At 36.1% G+C, this 17,833-nt stretch overlaps 1 protein-coding gene across 1 annotated transcript in view; it reads left to right on the top strand.

The window, feature by feature from the left end:
- The window catches only part of LOC120067089 (golgin candidate 4), a 37,930-nt gene that overhangs the window by 8,960 nt on the left and 11,137 nt on the right, over positions 1–17,833 (top strand). Inside the window, exons 2-11 of the mRNA XM_039018486.1 lie at positions 4,056–4,154; positions 5,591–5,719; positions 8,371–8,520; positions 10,663–10,795; positions 10,924–10,988; positions 16,066–16,233; positions 16,340–16,453; positions 16,728–16,874; positions 17,040–17,336; positions 17,449–17,514. Coding sequence (XP_038874414.1) covers positions 4,056–4,154; positions 5,591–5,719; positions 8,371–8,520; positions 10,663–10,795; positions 10,924–10,988; positions 16,066–16,233; positions 16,340–16,453; positions 16,728–16,874; positions 17,040–17,336; positions 17,449–17,514 — 1,368 coding nt within the window. The remainder of the gene's footprint in view (positions 1–4,055; positions 4,155–5,590; positions 5,720–8,370; positions 8,521–10,662; positions 10,796–10,923; positions 10,989–16,065; positions 16,234–16,339; positions 16,454–16,727; positions 16,875–17,039; positions 17,337–17,448; positions 17,515–17,833) is intronic.

Genomic DNA, 17,833 nt, shown 5'->3' with positions numbered 1-17,833 from the left:
CTTGTTTTGGTCTCAAGGTCCTACCCTCATCATCAGTTCTCTGACGGGTAATCCGTCTAGGCGGCCCACTACTGCATCAATTCCATCGCTTTCTCAGCAACTTCTTGTAGTCAGGTCTCTAGGAAACGGATACTATCCGGGACCTCTCTCAGGTAGAGCATTTGCTCATTAATCTTTACCAGCCTATCCACATGGAACTTGTTCAGGTTCTTTCGTCGCCGACATGATCACTGATCTTTCCCTCTATGAGCCGATTTGGCTCTGATACCTACTATCACAATCGCTCTTTCGGGAGCTTCTCTTAGCGATTGTGCGGCACTTGTTCCGCTCACGAACAAGTCAGCCAACTCGAATACGGACTGCCGGTGGCACACCGAGTGCCTCTCGCAACCTCCACCCCTGTTTTAGGGAAAACGGTTTTAGAAAAACGGGTTTGGAAAAAAGGTTTTCGTAAGCAGTTTTGTGAGTGCGAATAAAGAAAGAAAGATTGTAGTAGGCTAGAAAGCAATAAGCAACAACAACAGCTTTATAGAGACTACTCCGGGTATGGGGAAGTGATGATTAGTCTTATCCCCATATAGTGCATTCTGAACAAAAAGCCAATGACACCTTGCATATGCAAAAGGCGAGTGGTCACTTACAATGAAAATGTAAAGAAAGCAAGCTAACTAAGCTAATACAATACATGATATGAAAGTATGCTAGAAGGGGTTGGATCGGGCATGCGGCCATGGGCAACAGGCCCTGGACAAGCATGACCGTGACACCCAGCAACCTCCCAGCTGACCGGATGAGAACCCTTACCTTCATTCATCCCTTCCCAAAGAAAGTCTATCATCAGCTTCCCATGGCTTTTACAAACAGAGATGGGAGAAAAAGGAGAAGTGGTAAACGAGAATACCAATAAGCACAAATCATATTAGAGTTAATCTTCCAGCCTTAGAGAAAAAATCTAACTCAAACCGAATTTTAGTTTCTTTCCTAGTTTATTCATAATGTGGTGGGAGGCGGGAGAGATACTTATTTCTGGAACGATAAGACCCTTTATTTTATTTTTTTATTATTTTTTTTAGAAAACAACCTTTCTTTGAGATTTGAGGGGAAAAAAGAAAGAATACACGTCCTTTGAGATTCAAGAAAACAAGTCCTCAAAAGGGGAGGCCACTAAAGTACAAGCCTTCGTTTTTGTAAGATGATTATAAAAAATGTTTGTAACCAAGGCCAAAAGAGAAGCATGTACTCTAATAAGGGACCAAACATTAATTGGATCCCTTTTCAAACCTTTAAACATTCTGTTGTTACTTTCATCCCAGGATAGACTCTCTACTCTTTGTTTCCTCATTTATACCAGTTTTAGTCTCTTCCAGGGAATCACTTGCCGACTTCGATCCTTTCTTAGGCAAAGACTCCGTCTCCTTCTTCCTTGAGTTTCCATCATTGACCAATAGAAAATGACAAATGTTATTGTTCTCTTCACTTTGCTTGGTATTTTTGCTTTACACCCTATAGGAGGGATGTCCGCCTTTGTAGTCCTTCTCCGTCCTAAAGCTTTTCTTGTCTCTTTTTTCAATGTTTGACCAATCCCTCTCTGGCTAGTGATTCTATTTTCTCCTCTGTGTGGAAGTTGAAAATTCCAAGAAGGTTATGTTTTTTGTGTGCCAGGTTTTGGATGGAAGAGTTAACACCTTGGATTTGATCTTGACCAAAGGGTCATTTTTGGTCAAGTGCTTTGTTGTATTCTTTGCAGGAGGGCCGTTGAGGACCTTAATCATATCCTCTAGAGTTGTAATTTTGCTCGTGTTGTTTGGGGTTGTTTCTTCAAGGTGTCTGACTTCAATTTCACCAGCTCTCAAGGTTGTAGGGAGATGACTGAAGCACTTCTCCATTTGTCTGTCTGTGAGAAAAGGACTTTTTGTAGCAAGCTGGGTGTGTACTATTTTGTGGGGTTTTAGGGTGAGAAAAATAATAAAATCTTCAGGAGACGGGAGAAATTCTCTTAGCAATGTTTGGTTCCTTGTTAGATTCTTTGCATCTCATTGGATTTTTTTTTTTGTAATTTAATTGCTAGGTCTTATTTTACTTTTTAGAGAAAAAAATGTCTTATTTTACTTTACTGGAGCCCCTTTTTGTAGTTTGACTCCCTTTTCGTGTGCCAATATATTCCTTTATTTTTTCCCAATGAAAGTTTGATTTTTTTCTTCTAAAAAAGAAAAAAAGAGTAAGAAAAGGAACTAAAACCACGACCATAAAACAAAAGCCAAAGAGAATTAACAAAATAATGAAACTAAAACAAAAGAATCATCAAAGAACCACTCCCAAGCAGCCGAAGCCAATCAAACAAAAACAACAATCTAGCCACTCCAAAAGCTTTCAGCTGGCCAAAAAGAAGGGAGCAACCCCACAGCTAAAAAAAATGCTTTAAACCAGAAAATGCCAAGCAGGAAAATTCCACAAAAAGACTTTAACCACAAAAGAATCTGCATAACTCAACAAGCCTCCAGCCATGGAATCCTAGGCCTTCATCTTGTAGACTTTAAGGCCACAATCCTTTACGAAGGAAGAAAAATAGATTTGTCTTTTAAGCAAAGTCGTTGAAAGAGAGTTAGATTCTTCTTGAAAAGGTTGTTATGGATCCATTCGGTAGTCTCTTCAGGCATGATCTTATCTTGCTCCTAGACAACTTGAAAGTTGAACTTCATGTCAACAATACTAATACCTATGTTTGTCTCCACTTCGTTCTGCTAATAATCTGCCTTGTTAAAAGTCCTATTGGTGGAATAAGAAACTCCACTAGAAAGATGAGAGTCATCAAAAGGGGGAGTAGAAATGGTGGCCAAAGGGAGAGAGTTGGGCTCAACAGACACCTCAGATAAAGAATTAAATTAGAGGGATCCTTAAACGAAGGAGCCAAAAATTGAGTATAATTTCTTCAAGATGTCCTGATTAGGGGCAAGTTCATGTGGAACATCCGAGAAGAAGGAATTAAAGTGGCAATCATTGAAAAGTTGAGTTTGGTTTACCTCAGTGAAGTGTCAGACTGGTTACTTTGCCCCATGAAGGTTCGGGAATCTGTTCAACTAGGTCAGCCTTCTCAACTCTTTCTATCTCGCCCTCAAAGGCTATCCCCCAGATTGGTTAGTCTGGAGGTGCATATGCTCAAAAAGGTTGAAGTTGAATGAGTCTTGGAAGCCTTAACACTGATGAAATGCTCCAAATAAAGTTTAGATCTTGTACCATGTCTCCATTTGGCTATAAACTCTGTTTGAGAGAGGTCGAAGATATCAATCATTTGTTTCTTCACTGTTCCTTTGTGTCTAAGGCCAGAAATTTTGTTTTTTATTTTTTTAGAGGTTGGGGACGGTGATTTGTCTTCCCCTAGCTGGTCATGCTCCCTCTAATTAGCCATTTTTGTTGGTTTGAAACTTATAGCATATATCCAGGTTCATATATTGTGCTTCTGCAGGTCATTATTTGAATGACCTATATCTTTATGTTTTGTTTTCTTCAAGTTTCTGTTAAGCCACTGGTTCTACCATATTCTTTCTTCCAACCGATTAACAAGATAATTAAGAAATGAACAGGAACAATGGCAATCAACAAAACTCTTCCAGCCTTTATTTATACACTTGACAGCAATAGTCTCAGCCCAGAAATACAGAGGAATAAGAAGTGAACCCAGACAAGAGAGTAATTAACAAAACTCAGTATAAAAAAACCAGAAATGTACCGATAGCCACCAGCCGGGAATTCGAGAGGTGCTGGATCCTCTCCTGAAGGACGAAACGTCTTCCACCAAAATTCTTCTCTGCCTTTTCCTCCCTTTCTCCTCCTATTTGTTTAGCTCCCTGTGGTCCCACCCCCAACGGTTTCCTCAACAGATTTACCCTTTTCCACCATATCTTCATACTCCACTATCTTTCTAACTAACTCTTGTGGTGATTTTCCCTTTTTGTCCCTCCTCTTGTATGTGAATATAATGGGATGTTTTACAGTTTCCTTTGAATTGGTTAACTTTAAATTATGTATGGCATTTTTAATTTATGTGCTTCTTGTAGATTGAACAATACAAAGCAGAAATTAAGAGGCTTCAGGAATCTGAGAGGGATATTAAATCATTATCAATGAATTATGCAGCTTTGCTAAAGGAAAAAGAGGTATCCTAGTTGCTCCTTAGAGTTTTGCCTTTGCACTCATAATTCTATTTCCTTGTTTTTAGAGCCATATCCAATGATTTCTGAGTAATTTGTAAGTAGTGACAACCATTAGATGCTGTCGATGGTTTTCTTGGTTAAATGTGTTTGATAACATATTTGTAAATCATAAAAATAATTGTAGTTTTCAACTAAATAATAGGTTGAATCTCTACTATTAGTAATTATTATTAATTTATAAACACCTTACTTGAACAGGTTTTCTATAGGTTGGACATCTTTGTCCTTGAGTTCTAAAAAATTAATTTATGAACACGATTTATGTTAAAAATTTTGTATAAATGATTAATTGCTAGGTCTTATTTCTCTTAATTAGTGCCCGTTCTTGTAGTTTGGCTCCCTTTCGGGGGGCTTTTCTTTTTGTATGCTCATGTATTCTTTCATTTTTTTCTTCATTGAATCAAGTTCTTTCACATATATATTTATTATTTAAAAAAAATTAGTTTCTCTTAATATTCCCTAATTTTAAAAATATATTCACATCTTGTTTTTTCTTGCATGTGTATTATTATTATTATTTAACCAATTTCAACAAAAAAAATTAATTTTGAAGGACTAAATTTAAGATTTATTGAAAGTAATGGTCTAAATTTAAGATTTGAAATTATAAAGACTTGAAAATTTATCAAAAGTACATGGTCTAGATTTGAACAATTGAAAGTATGTAGATTAAATAGAATAGAACACTAAGTACAAGAACCAAAATGATATTTTAACCTATATTATATTGTACACATTTTAGTTTAACAAAAAATAAATGAATTTTATAACATGAAATATTATACTTATCAAAGTTTAATTTTTTTAGGGTAAATATCAATTTATACCCTTGAACTTTGAAGGTTGTATCAATTTAAACCCCAAACTAATAATTGTGTCAATTGAGACCTTAAACTTTCTTTGGTGTATCAATTTAAACCTCAAACTAATAATTGTATCAATTTAAACTCTGAGAAAGTGTATCAATTTAAACCTTGAAGTTTCATAAGTGTATCAATTTAATCCTCCATTATGTTTTATTTGGATACACTTATGAAAGTAAATTGATATTGCTCTCAAAGTTTAGGGTTTAAATTGATACAACTATTAGTTTAAATTAATACAACCCCAAAGTTCAGGGCTTAAATTGATATGTCCTTTTTTTAATGTAATTTTGTATTTTAAAATTTCAAATTCAAAATCTTGATACACTGAAAACTTAAAAATGTTGTTTCCAAGATTTCTACTATTCGGATCACAATTTCAAGAAATAGTTTTAGAAAACAAATCTGCAAATGGGATATTTATTGTATCTATTTGAGTCTAAAAACATAAAACAGAAATCAAATTAGTTGCTAAACAGGCGCTTATTGTTATCTCCTGTTTCATCCATTTGGCAGGAGCTAATCTTACGATTGAACAAGGAAAATGGCTCACTAAAACAAAGTTTGGATGCTACAAATACATCAACAAATTCACCTAAAGCTGAAAGGTCCAAATCACCAGCAAATGGAACTAATGAAGTGAAGGTAATTATTGGAATGCGGATGAAATATGTTGAGCTTGGTTCTTGTAAAAGAAAATTATGTGCTTTATAGATTATTACATATGGGGATGGTGTTTGATTTTGTTGTCTCGTGTGTGTCAGAATTTTCACATTTTTGTCAACTACAATACAATGTTATTCCAGTCCCTGATTTTGCTCAAGTACCTCATGCTGCATGGAATGATGTTAAAATTTTAAATGATACTTGAGGATGCGTCTTGTACATAGTTTTGTCATAGGCTTATGTTTCTGTAGTTGTTATGCGGAGTTATAGCTTGAAGTGCAGGCTTCTGAAGTTTTGGTTTGGGAAATCTGTGGGAAAAGAGTGGATTTGGGGTGGTGGTAAGTTTAGGTAGTATTTTCTCGGGATGGCCTCGAGAGAAATGATAAATTTTCAATGGAAGGGAGAGAAACTACCCTTATCTTTTTTTTATATTATTTTGTATAAAACACCCACTCGGTGAAAGCTTGACAAATCTTTTTGTAATTACATCATTAGTAAGATTTGTACTGATTGGAAGGGTTTTCTTAGTCTCCATTAGCATTTTATTTACTTCATTACTGCAATGAAATTTGTTTCTCTTTGAAAAGAAGTTTTGGGTAGTGTTGAAACCTATGGGTATGTCCAACAAACTTGTGGCATAACAAGCCCGGGAACAAACATGGGCTCTAGAGTCTTATACGGGAGACTTATTGTCACTTATTTTATTTTATTTTTATTTATTTATTATTTTTTTGGATGAAAAAGCCATGTTCATTGAGAAAGAATGAAAGAAAACAAGGGCAACGAAGAAATCAGCCCACGAAAGGGAGAACCCTCTATAAAAATGGGCTTCAACTATGCAAAATTACACCTAAAGAATTAAAAGCCTTTGAAATCAAAGTCCACAAAGAAACATGATAACGCACAATGGGCCCAAATTTCACAAGTGTCCCTCTCTACACCCCGAAAAACCCTATTGTTCCGCTCACTCTACACCACCCACAATATAGCACAGACTCAGCAAGCCAAAAAAAACAGCCCTTCTCCCCCATAGGCGGGTTGAGAATTATTTTTATTCTCACTTATTTTATTTTAATTATTTTTATTTGTGTTAGTTGTTGATGTATTCAGTAGCTTGTTGGAAAAAGGTATGAGAGAGGATTGCTTACAAAGGCTGGAACTGATACACACCTAAACCACCTCCAATTTTCATTTGACACCCTCCTTTTCTTCGATAATGATTATGACAAGACAACTAAGCAACTTAAAGGAGATGGTCAAGCTGTTTGAAGCCCTGCCCCTGGTTACTCTCGAGATCAATCTACCTAACTTGTTTTGTCTTCATGCGAATGGTGGGGAGGTGAAAGTCCTTGCTGCAATGTGGGGTTGTGAGTTTAGATCTTTGCCTCTCTCTTAAGTCTTACCTGGGAATGCTGTTGGGCGGGGAGAGTAAATGATCTAGAGTTTTAGGATCCCATCAAAGATAGTCACTAGAAAATAAGCAAATTGGAAGAGCTTATGCTTCTCAAGAGGTGGAAGGTTGATTCTAGCAAATTGAGTTCTTTCCAAAATCCCCATTCACTGTACATTCATCTTCAAATGTTCGAGAGACACTATCAAGAAGCTGGAGAAAATGCAGAGACTTTATTTTGGGAGGTAGCGAGGGAGCCACTAACCTCATCAAATGAAATACCACCTTTTTGCTCTTTCAAAGGGTGGAGTTGGAACGGGGGCCTCTCTGCAAACATTCATCCCTCTTAGCCAAGTGGGGCATTTTATGACTGAGAAGAATGTTGATTGGAGTAGGATAATAGCTAGTAAATACGAACCAGCCAAGGAAGAAGGGGTCCCCACCCAGAAAAGGTCCTTTAAATTGGATAGGCCATGGTGAATAGTGCTAAGGTCTAAGTGTTGCTCCAAGGTGGACAAGTGGTATAAACCAGATGTAGGGAGAAATAATGGTTAATCTACGCTAAATCCATTTTTACTATCCTTTGTAATATTTTCCTATAAATAGAGGGCTCTCCCATGTATTTGACAATTGATTCATAATAAAAATTTTGAAGTTTGATTCTTGGAGAATTATCTCCTTTTATCCTCTTAGCCTACACCACAGTGGCTGGGAAGGGAGAAATTCTCTTCTAGAAATATCCTTGGCTCATGAGTGCACCTCTTTGGCTGGTCTTTCCTAGAATATACAAAGTGGCTAATTCCAGGATTTTAGTTATGTCTAGAGTTATATCTAATGGTAGTCTCGTGCTTAAAGGGATTGAGGCCTAAAATTTGGAAGAAACCTCTTTGCTGCAGAAGTGGAGGAGTGGGAGTTGTCATCTTCTTTCATAGCAACCTTTTTACCGCACAATAGAGAAGACTCAAGAGCTTGGTCCCTTGAAAGGGTATGGTGTTTTCACCATTAGTTCTTTGATCCTCAACATTGTCCACCAGAATGAATGCCCTAAATTAAGAGAGAGAAGACCGGATTTTGGGTTCTGGAGGTGTTATTTTTGGCTACTATATATATATCTTCTTCTTATTTTTTAATTTTAATTTTTAAAAAGATTATCATGATGTCATGGCCACGTATCATGTTATTGTAATTTTCTGGATTTATCTTTGCCATTTTATTTTATCTGTATTTTAATATTTTGCAGGGAAGCGATCAATCACCTAGCCGACTACTTAGGGGGAAGAACCGGCGTAATGGCATGGTGTCTAAGCAGGATGGAATTACTAATGGAGCTTCACACTCTGGAAAACTTGATTACCAGAGTAAGATGGTACCAGAACATTCAACTTCACAGGTAAAGGATGCTGTAATTGAACTCTTTACTCCCTGTAATGGAGAAACATTTTTACCAATTTATGCTGGCAAAAATTAAAAAATTAACCATTTTAGATTCTTAAGTAATTTATGGATTTTTTATCCTTATATAACAATCTTAAATTAGTGGTGGCTGGTTCTTCACACCACCCCCCCCCCCCCCCAAAAAAAAAAAAAAAAAAAAAAGCGGTGGCTGGGCTTTGGTGAAGAAAGGGGGCAGGCTATTTGGTTTCAATGTCATATAATTAAATTTAGCGGTCATATGATATCAATAAATTTTCACAAGCCTAATGTTGTTAGGTAAAGTAGTAATCTTCCAAATATAGTCAAGTTACCCGAGGTAGAAATAGAGTAGACTCCGCAAGTACTTGAATATGCATATTATCGCAAGTAGGCCCTGATTCTATTTGCTTTGAAGATAATCTTATAAGAAAAAGCTCGGAAATTGATTAGAATTTGAATTATGATTTAAATTATTTTGTAATTATAATATTTTTTTTCCTAATTTAAGGTAATTAGAGAAGCTTTTCGTGATGCCTTGGCTTTGAGTTATTTTTATCATCCTTTTGTTGTACATTTTTCTCATCTAACGAAGTGATATGGCTCTGTTTCTTAGTAAAAAAATCATTTTGCTATTACAGTTTTATATACAAGGCTTTTTGCTCTAAATATAAGCTTAGGTGCTAGACTTCAGTATTTGTGGTTTGAGAAAGGATCATTGGCTGTCTCGGTTTGTCTTTGTTTCTCTCGTCCTTTTTAATCTATGAGTCTATTACATCGTGCAAGGATCTTTGTTAGGCTTGTACTACTTTAACTAAGAAGAAGAAAGTCGAGGATTTCAAATGCTCGAGTCTAAATCATGGTGCCACATGGTTGAAAGAAGTACACCTGTGACACTAGACACGATAAGTTCTGGTCGAACCTTTTGTTCTGGGAAAAAAATCAAGAGAATCAAACACTTGCCAATGTTTTATGGGCTTGATGGGTACGATCTAGCTAGCTGAAATATCCAATCTAATCTGATGTCGTGGGATTTTCTGGATACTTTCTGGGAACACCTCAACCAATAACGAGGAGAATGGCTGACATCCAAGTGGGTGGGGGTGGGGGGGGACTATGATTTTCTGTGGATTCTTCCATTCAAACACTTGGCATCTTCTTCTTCTTCTTTTTTCTTTCTTTCTTTCTTTCTTTTCTTTTCTTTTCTTTTCTTTCTTTTTTTTAAAAAAAATGAGAAGCAGTCAGAAATAATTTCATTTATGGAATGAAACTACAAAATGGCAAGATGCCATGTGAAATTACATAATAGTATTCCACTGTGAAATAAGAGATTTGAGACTAATCCCAAAAAGATGGGGTGAGTTTACACCAAGTGAAAGTAATATACAAAATAAATAATAATAACTATGCTGGGAGAGGTGTATGAGGGAAAGCGGAAGGATATGTGATGGAGAGCGAGTTAGTTAGGATCACGAAGCAAAGGAATATTTTGTTACTGTATGGGGGATCAGCGGGCTCCATTCAGTTATGCATGGTATATGTAAGGAGTGTGCTAATTATCTCAGGTCTTATGTATTTTGGGAGAGTATAGACCTCTCAGATGTCTGTGTTTCCGTGCCTTCCTCTCTTATCTCGCAGTATACCCTCAAAAGACTTGCTCCTGATTGTTCAATCAGAATATCAGATGTCTGTGTTTCCGTGCCTTCCTCTCTTATCTCACAGTATAACCTCAAAAGACTTGCTCCTGATTGTTCAATCAGAATATCATTAGGATTTTAGGAGCGTACTAACCGTTAGTTTCGGATTAGTATGGGAAGAAAATTAATCTTCTTGAACCTTGAGCACCTGTGTAATTTTTCTCTTCTGGTAATATCAGTAGCATATTTCTATTGATACCTCATTCAATTTCTGGTTTCATAGTTATTATTATTTCTCTCCTTTTTTCTTTTCTTTTCTTTTTTTTTTTTTTTTTTTTTTTTTTGCTAATGTCTGTTTATTATCACAATAGTATATTCCTAATGTTCTTCTATGAAAAAAAGCAATCACTTGTTTGAATTGAGTACTTAGTTTTATTTGTTAATGATGAATGAACTTGACAAACAGATCTATGAATGCCTTCTAGGAGCTTGCAGATTTGCAAGAAGGGAATATGGGATCACTACCAGATGTGGAAGCTACTCTTGAGTTGAAACAATTAAGGAAGGAACTTCAACAAGAACGGGAACAGTTGGCAGATTTGCAATTAAGATTACGAGGTTACATTTTTCTCCTTAAAGATTGAAAGATTTATCATTACTATTTTTGATATGGTCCTGTTTATTGGAATTTCTTCTACCTTTATTGACTCGCTACTGATGATATTGATCGAATTTTATCTCTCTAGAGGAGCAAAAATTGAACAAAAAGTTCCAGGAGGAGTTGAACTCCCTACAGACGCACAAGGACAAAGTAAGTTTAAAATCTAAATATTAGTATGTGTTATTACTTGGAGTTGAAGTTTCAAACTGAATTCTACCTTATGCACAAGTTGTTCTCTTAGTTTCACGTTTTCTGTGAATTGTTTTGAAGTTTATTTACTCAATCTTTCCTGTGTAAATTGTTATTTGCTCTTTTGTAACTTGTAAGGATCCAAAAATCCCATTCATCCACATATCAAAGAGAATTATTAACCATGATACTCTTTTTTTTCTTTTTTCTTTTTAAATAATAATTATTTATTTATTTATATTTTGTTAATTTACTAATGAATGGAAAATCCTTGATGATTACAAAATGCTATCCTGATTTGTTTAAAGGGAAGCAGAGCTACAAGAACAGAATAGATTAGACAATTTACACCAAGAGAATAGACTAGACAATTTACAGTCTTTCCTGTATAAATTGTTATTTCCTGTTTTGTAAGGATCCAAAAGTCCCATGCATCCACATATCAAAGAGAATTATTAACCATGATACTTTTTAAATTTTTTTTTTTTTAAAATAAATAAATAATAATAATTTATTTATTTATTTTTTGTTAGTAAGAACGAAGCTTACTAATGAATGGAAAATCCTTGATGATTACAAAATGCTATCCTGATTCGTTTAAAGGGAAGAAGGGAATAGATTAGACAATTTACACCAAGATACAACATGGTAAATAACAAGACCAATAACTTATCAAAAGATTATTCTTTGTCGTTGAAAAACCCTTCTTTCCCAAGTACCCAAAGAAAGGCCCTAGAGATAATTGAAAACTTTGACAAATAACTCATCCAAAGCAAAACTTTTGTTTGTTTTTGAAAGTGAGCCCCACAAGGAGATGATTGAAAACTTTGACCTGGAAAGGAAAAATTGCTGACCAGCCAAAATTTACCAACTTCTCGACTTTGAAGAAACATGTGACTTTGAGATTCATTTGCAGCCCAACTTTACACGAGGAGCACCTATTGGGCAGATGGCCATGTATGCGTTTCTGTAAGAGGTTTGAAGTATTAAGCACCCAATCAAGGAAGCACTGACATGTCACTTTGGGCAAAGTATCAGTGTTGGACACGTGTTGGACACGAATACGTCTGGACACGCTCTTGACACATGTTAGACATGCAAAAATTCGTGTCCCCTTTTATTTATTATTATTTTTTTAATTTTGGACATGCGAGGACACGCCATCGGACATGAATAGAAAAAGAAGGAAAAAGACCTTTCAAAACAACCGGTGGCGTTGGAGAGCGATAGTTAGTGGAGGAAGGTTGAACAACTTGACGGTGGTACAGAGAGGTGGTTGGCATGCAACTTCTACATTGGGGAAGGGAGAGCAGAATCGAGGAGGTGGGTGAAGGAGGAGGGCGGCTGGGCATGGGAAGAAAGAATAATGCAAGAAGGAAAAAAGAAATATTATTTAGGTTTAAGGTTTTTGCTTTGGGCTATGGGCCTTATTACACCCCTTTCATGTGATGTGGCCATAGGTTCTTTTTTCCCTTAAATGGGCTCTTGATTATTTTCTCTTTTTAAAAACCTTTCCTTTCCTTTATTAATTTTTTAAAAAAATGTTATTTTTAATAACTGATAAAAAAAACTAGTATTAATTATTTATAGTACTTAATAAAAAATAGTATTTGAATACTTAATAAAAAATATTATTTTTAATAATTATATATATATAATTATTAAAAATAATTAAAAACATAACGTGTCCCCAATATGTCCTACATTTTTAGAAATTGGCGTGTTGACATGTCGTATTGTGTCGTGTCACGTGTCTCGTGTCCGTGCTTCCTAGCACCCAATAAGGGATTTCCCACAAAAGGAATTTTATCTTCTTTCGGTAGCGTTTTTCTGAATAGCCTTAGCCAAAAGAGAAGCGTATAAGGTCAATGAACAGATCATATCCTGCAAAAAAGATTTTATAGTGAAAAGCCCGTTAGTGGTTGAAGACCATATCCATCGGTCAACCTCTTCAGATGGGGAAATCGGCTAAAGCAAATAAATCAACTTGGCCCATTCAAAAGAATTTTTAGGTGGATGCCCGATCCATTTGACCCTCCTTCCCAAATCAAATTCAGGTAAAGCCTTTCCACCTCTTAAGCCACCTTGCTAGGCGAATTGAAAAGAGAGGTATATTGGATGCAGTGTTTTATAAAGCCCGAGGCTCACTATGGCACAATGGCCCGGAGCCTAGGTGCAAGGCGCACAAAAAGGCCTTTTCTTTTTCTTATTTTTTTTCTTTTTTTAAAGGTGCACTATGTATAAAAAAACATAAATATGTGTGTGTACAAAATAGAAAACCACAGTTTCCGGGTTCGGTGTAAAATATGCATCCATTGGGCCCTTTTGTCTTGGCTTCTTTGAACTTGGACCACTTGCTGCCACTCTTTTATTCACATTGCTTACCATCACTTCATCTTCATCCTCCTCCTCGATACCGTAATTTTTCTATATCAATGTCAACAATCAAATTTCTTTGTTTTTTAATGTCCTTTTTCTTGAACATACACTCTTTCATTTCCTCCTTCACGTGATCTGGACATTTTCTACAAATCGTGGCATTTTTGTAACCACCAACAAGGTGTTGTTTCATCCTATAGACCCCTCTGGTTATTTTTGAACAACACCCACACACGAATGTATTTATATCTTTTCATTCTGCAATCGAGCATATTTCCATGTCGGATCTTATCCTCAGTCATCTCCGTTATGAAAATCCCAATGCAAGTAATGAAATAATTATTAGAAAAAAAGAGAATGGACATATCACACAGTTGTGCTCTCAAAAGCATTAATTCAGATAACATTAAGGCAAACATTCTATCACCGATGACCAATTTCACACAACAAGAAACTCATAGGACAGTCACGAATTCCACAACTTACCATCTATCACCAATAATAATATTTATGCACCAAAAGATCCAAAATGGGTAAACCAAGCTATTTAAATAGGCCACAAGTGAAACTTCTCCTCTCAAAAATGTCCTGTTTTATACTATATTGCTATTTGCTACCACAAAATATTCAGGCACAAAACAGTTAATTCTCATCTCTTGAAGAATAAATGAGATGAAAAAACGTTCAAGTCGAGGATTATTGAAGCTTGGCTTGGCTAACGTTCAAGTTGAGGATTATTGAGATTACTGAGATTATTGAGGTGCTGTCTTCTTCTCTGTTTTTTTACCAAAAAGTTTAATCTTCAAAAAATAAGACTTGAACTGAAGAAGAGTTGAAGAAGAATGGTGGCTGAATTGGACTGGAATCTGAATGTCACTTTCGTGGCTGAAGAAGGGTGGCCGTCGTTTTTCTGTGATGAGTCTGATGACTGAAGCGGTACTCTCGGAAGAAGTGAGGCTAGAACAAAATGAAGAACAAACTTTATAGAACATGTTTTTGGATTAAAAAAAACAGTTAAGAAGGCCGATTGAGATGACAAACCGTGCAAGTCATGGTTTATAAATTGAAGGTTGGAAAACAGAGATTTCAAATGCTTCTGCTCTGCTGTCTTCTTCTCTGTTTTTTCTCCAAAAAACAGAGGTTTACTGATCAAAAAACAGGACTTCGACTGACTGAAGAAGAATTGAAGAAGGGTGGCTGTCATGATCGTGAGATTCGTGACTGAAGGAGAAGAAGGGTGGCTGTCGTGATCGTGAGATTCGTGACTGAAGGAGAAGAAGGGTGGCTGGCTGCTGGTGGCTTTTGATCTTCTCTTTGAAAAAAAAACAGAGATGGTGGTTTAATGAAGTGAACGTGAAACTGAAGATGGCAGAGCTTTAATGCCATGCCGTCATGCAACGTGAAGAGAATATAGAACGATTCAACTTCTTTTACTTTACATTGAAGCATCTAGGTTTATTATTATTTTATTTAAAAAATAAAAACTATAAAATGCAGTGCGTCTTGGGGGTACACATTTTTTTAAAATGTTATGAGAAGCCCATGCTTCGTGCCTAGGCATGCGCTTGTGTGCTTCATGGAAAGTGCACGACTTATGAATTGCGCCTCGCCTCGGTATGCGCCTTGTGCTAGCGCGCACCTGACGATGCCTTTTAAAACACTGATTGGATGATTGGAGAGGGTGGCTCGAAGGAACATGAGCCTCCCTCCTTTGGATATAAATGAGGAACTCCAAGAAGAAAATCTTTTTTTTTTTTTGGTAAAAGTAATACTTCATTGATAAATGAAAAAAAGGGAAAAACCCCAAGCACCAAAAGGTGATTACAAGAGTGCCAATTACTGACTGAAAAAGATAAGCTGACATGATTGAAAAGATGCTTTGTTTTACACCAAGAAAAAGTAGTAGATAAGATCTATTCCATAAAACGGTTAAAAGGGGAAGAAGAGTCGTTAAAGACTATTGTTCCTTTCACACCATAGTTTCCAGAAAAAAGCACGCACGAGAGCCAGCCAAACTGTCTTCTTAGTACCACCAAAAGGATGACCCATCAGTAGTGAAGCCAAAACATCAGATAGGGAATTAGGACAAGTAAAAGACCATATAAAAGGAGGCAGAACAATATCCCAAAAATTTCCAAGAAGAAAATCTTCTCTCAATGTTTTCAATCATTGAGGCCCAAAAAGCCAAAAATTTGGGGGAGCCGTTGAGGGGAAGCCCCAACTTCAAACTTGGCCAATTCCCAAACTTTACATTCAAACTGACAAGCAATAGCCTCAATAAGAGAAAGATCAACATTGATGTCCAAAATTTCAGACGTACGGAGATTAATGTTTCAACTTGATGCCAATCATGGTGCCATTGTCAGAATTGATATGGTCTTGCTGATGGTCATGTATAACTTTTGCAATCAAGGGCCTATCGTAGGGCCTATCACCATTCAAACTAGGATGTGTCTTGCTGGCTATTCTAGGGTTAAGAGGATGAATTGGAGAAGGCTGTGTGATTATTGCGGAACTGGTTATATTACTTTCTGGTAACTCCTTACTGGAGGTCAATTCATTTTTAAGAATATGTCTATATATGGATGTTTGTTTGTCATTGTATCCCGTATCCCTTGTCTTTTTTATGCATGTTAACATTATACCTTTTCTTAAGCAGGCATCGTTGGAGATGAGCAATATTCTAAGAGAACTGAATGAGAAGAAACTAGAAATGAAGCAATTGCAAGTTGAGTTGAATAGGAGAGAGAACATGAAGTCTGATGATGATGTTGAGGGATTGAAGAGATTAATAACAAAATTGGAGAAAGAAAAAAGTACTCTGGAGGTCACTAAATCATTTATAGTTTTTGGTTGGAATAAGTGAGAGAGATGTTTTTTTATTTATAAAAATTTCTTCTCATACTCTAATATCGGCTGCTTCTCATGTACAGATGGAAAAAAAGGAACTTGAAGATACATTGGAAAAGAGCCAAGAGTCACCAAGTGTCGGAACCCCATCAAAATCATTGGAAATGGGGAATAGGCACCTAAGTGCTTCTAGTGAGGTAATTCTGATACATACAATCTCGAAGGGTGTTTGTTCTGTTTACCAGCTGTTCAGATTGTTTGATTTCTCATGAAGTCGCTGCAGATATGGTCTACTTGGATGCACTAAATGTGTTAAAATTGCTTGCATATACTAGTTAAATACATTGATAATGGCGTTAATGTATTGCAGGTTGATTTCCTTTTTTCTTTGGTCAGAATTTTCAGGGTGGCTTCTTATTATGTTCTTTTACTTCTTTTTTTTTTTTTTAATTTTTTTTTTTTTTAAAGTAGAAATTAGGTCCATCTGGAATTTCCCCCGGAAAAGAAGATATGGACCTATCATTGCAAAAATTGAAGAAAGATTTGAAGGAAATGCAGCAAGAGAAAGACAAAGCTGTGCATGAACTATCACGTCTCAAGCAGCATTTATTGGAAAAGGTTTCCTGTTTGCAGATTAATTATCATTATTGACGCTGCAATGTTTCTGCTTGTATTCTTTTTGTTGCAAGTGTTCTTGCAAACTTTTGGATCTTCTGTGAGCTAGTGTTTTTCTTTAGAACCTGCTGTAGCTGAGTGGTCTTTTATTTATGGAATTCTGTCAAGGAATCTGAGGAATCAGAAAAGATGGATGAAGATAGCAGAATAATTGAAGAACTTCGCCATAATAATGAATATCAAAGGGTTCAGATATTGCAGTTAGAGAAAGCACTGAATCAGGCAATTGCAACACAGAAGGAGGCTGAGATGTATGGTAACAATGAGCTCCAGAAATCTAAGGAAATTATTGAAGATCTTAACAGAAAACTTGCCAACTATATGAGTATTATAGATTCCAAGAACATTGAACTATTGAATCTTCAAACTGCGCTTGGCCAGTACTATGCAGAAATTGAAGCCAAGGTAAAGAAAAATGAAATTTAAATTTTGTAATAATTTACAGTAATATGCAATGAGTATCCAAGCGTGCCATTGTTTGATTGTGTTACAATCTTATTCTTACTTTGAACTTTAGGAACACTTGGAGAGTGACTTGGCTCGGGAAAGAGAAGAAGAAGCTAAATTGTCTCGAATGCTAAAAGTATGCTGTTCCTGACTGTCAACTGTACATACTTCTATCAATAACATGCCTTAGCTCATAGTTTTCCAAGTGAGGCGTGTCTTTCTATTTCTGTTTATGTGAACATTATAAGGATCAAACAAAATCTTGTTCTCTGTAGAATAGAACTCTATCCTAGTCCCATGTCCTGTTTTAGAGAACATTGCCGAATAAGGGATTGGATTCTGTTAGAACCAAGGTAGTATGGGCTACCTTTGTGATGTAGCCCAAAGGAGATAAAAGGAGAATTCTCTCCAAGAATCAAGATTGTAAATATTTTATTAGAATGAATAGTGTGTGT

Source organism: Benincasa hispida, chromosome 12 (genome assembly GCF_009727055.1).
Source record: "Benincasa hispida cultivar B227 chromosome 12, ASM972705v1, whole genome shotgun sequence".
NCBI classification, from domain to species: domain Eukaryota; kingdom Viridiplantae; phylum Streptophyta; class Magnoliopsida; order Cucurbitales; family Cucurbitaceae; genus Benincasa; species Benincasa hispida.
Note: the sequence above shows the minus strand (reverse complement) of the source record. Positions and strands in the feature narration are given on the sequence as shown.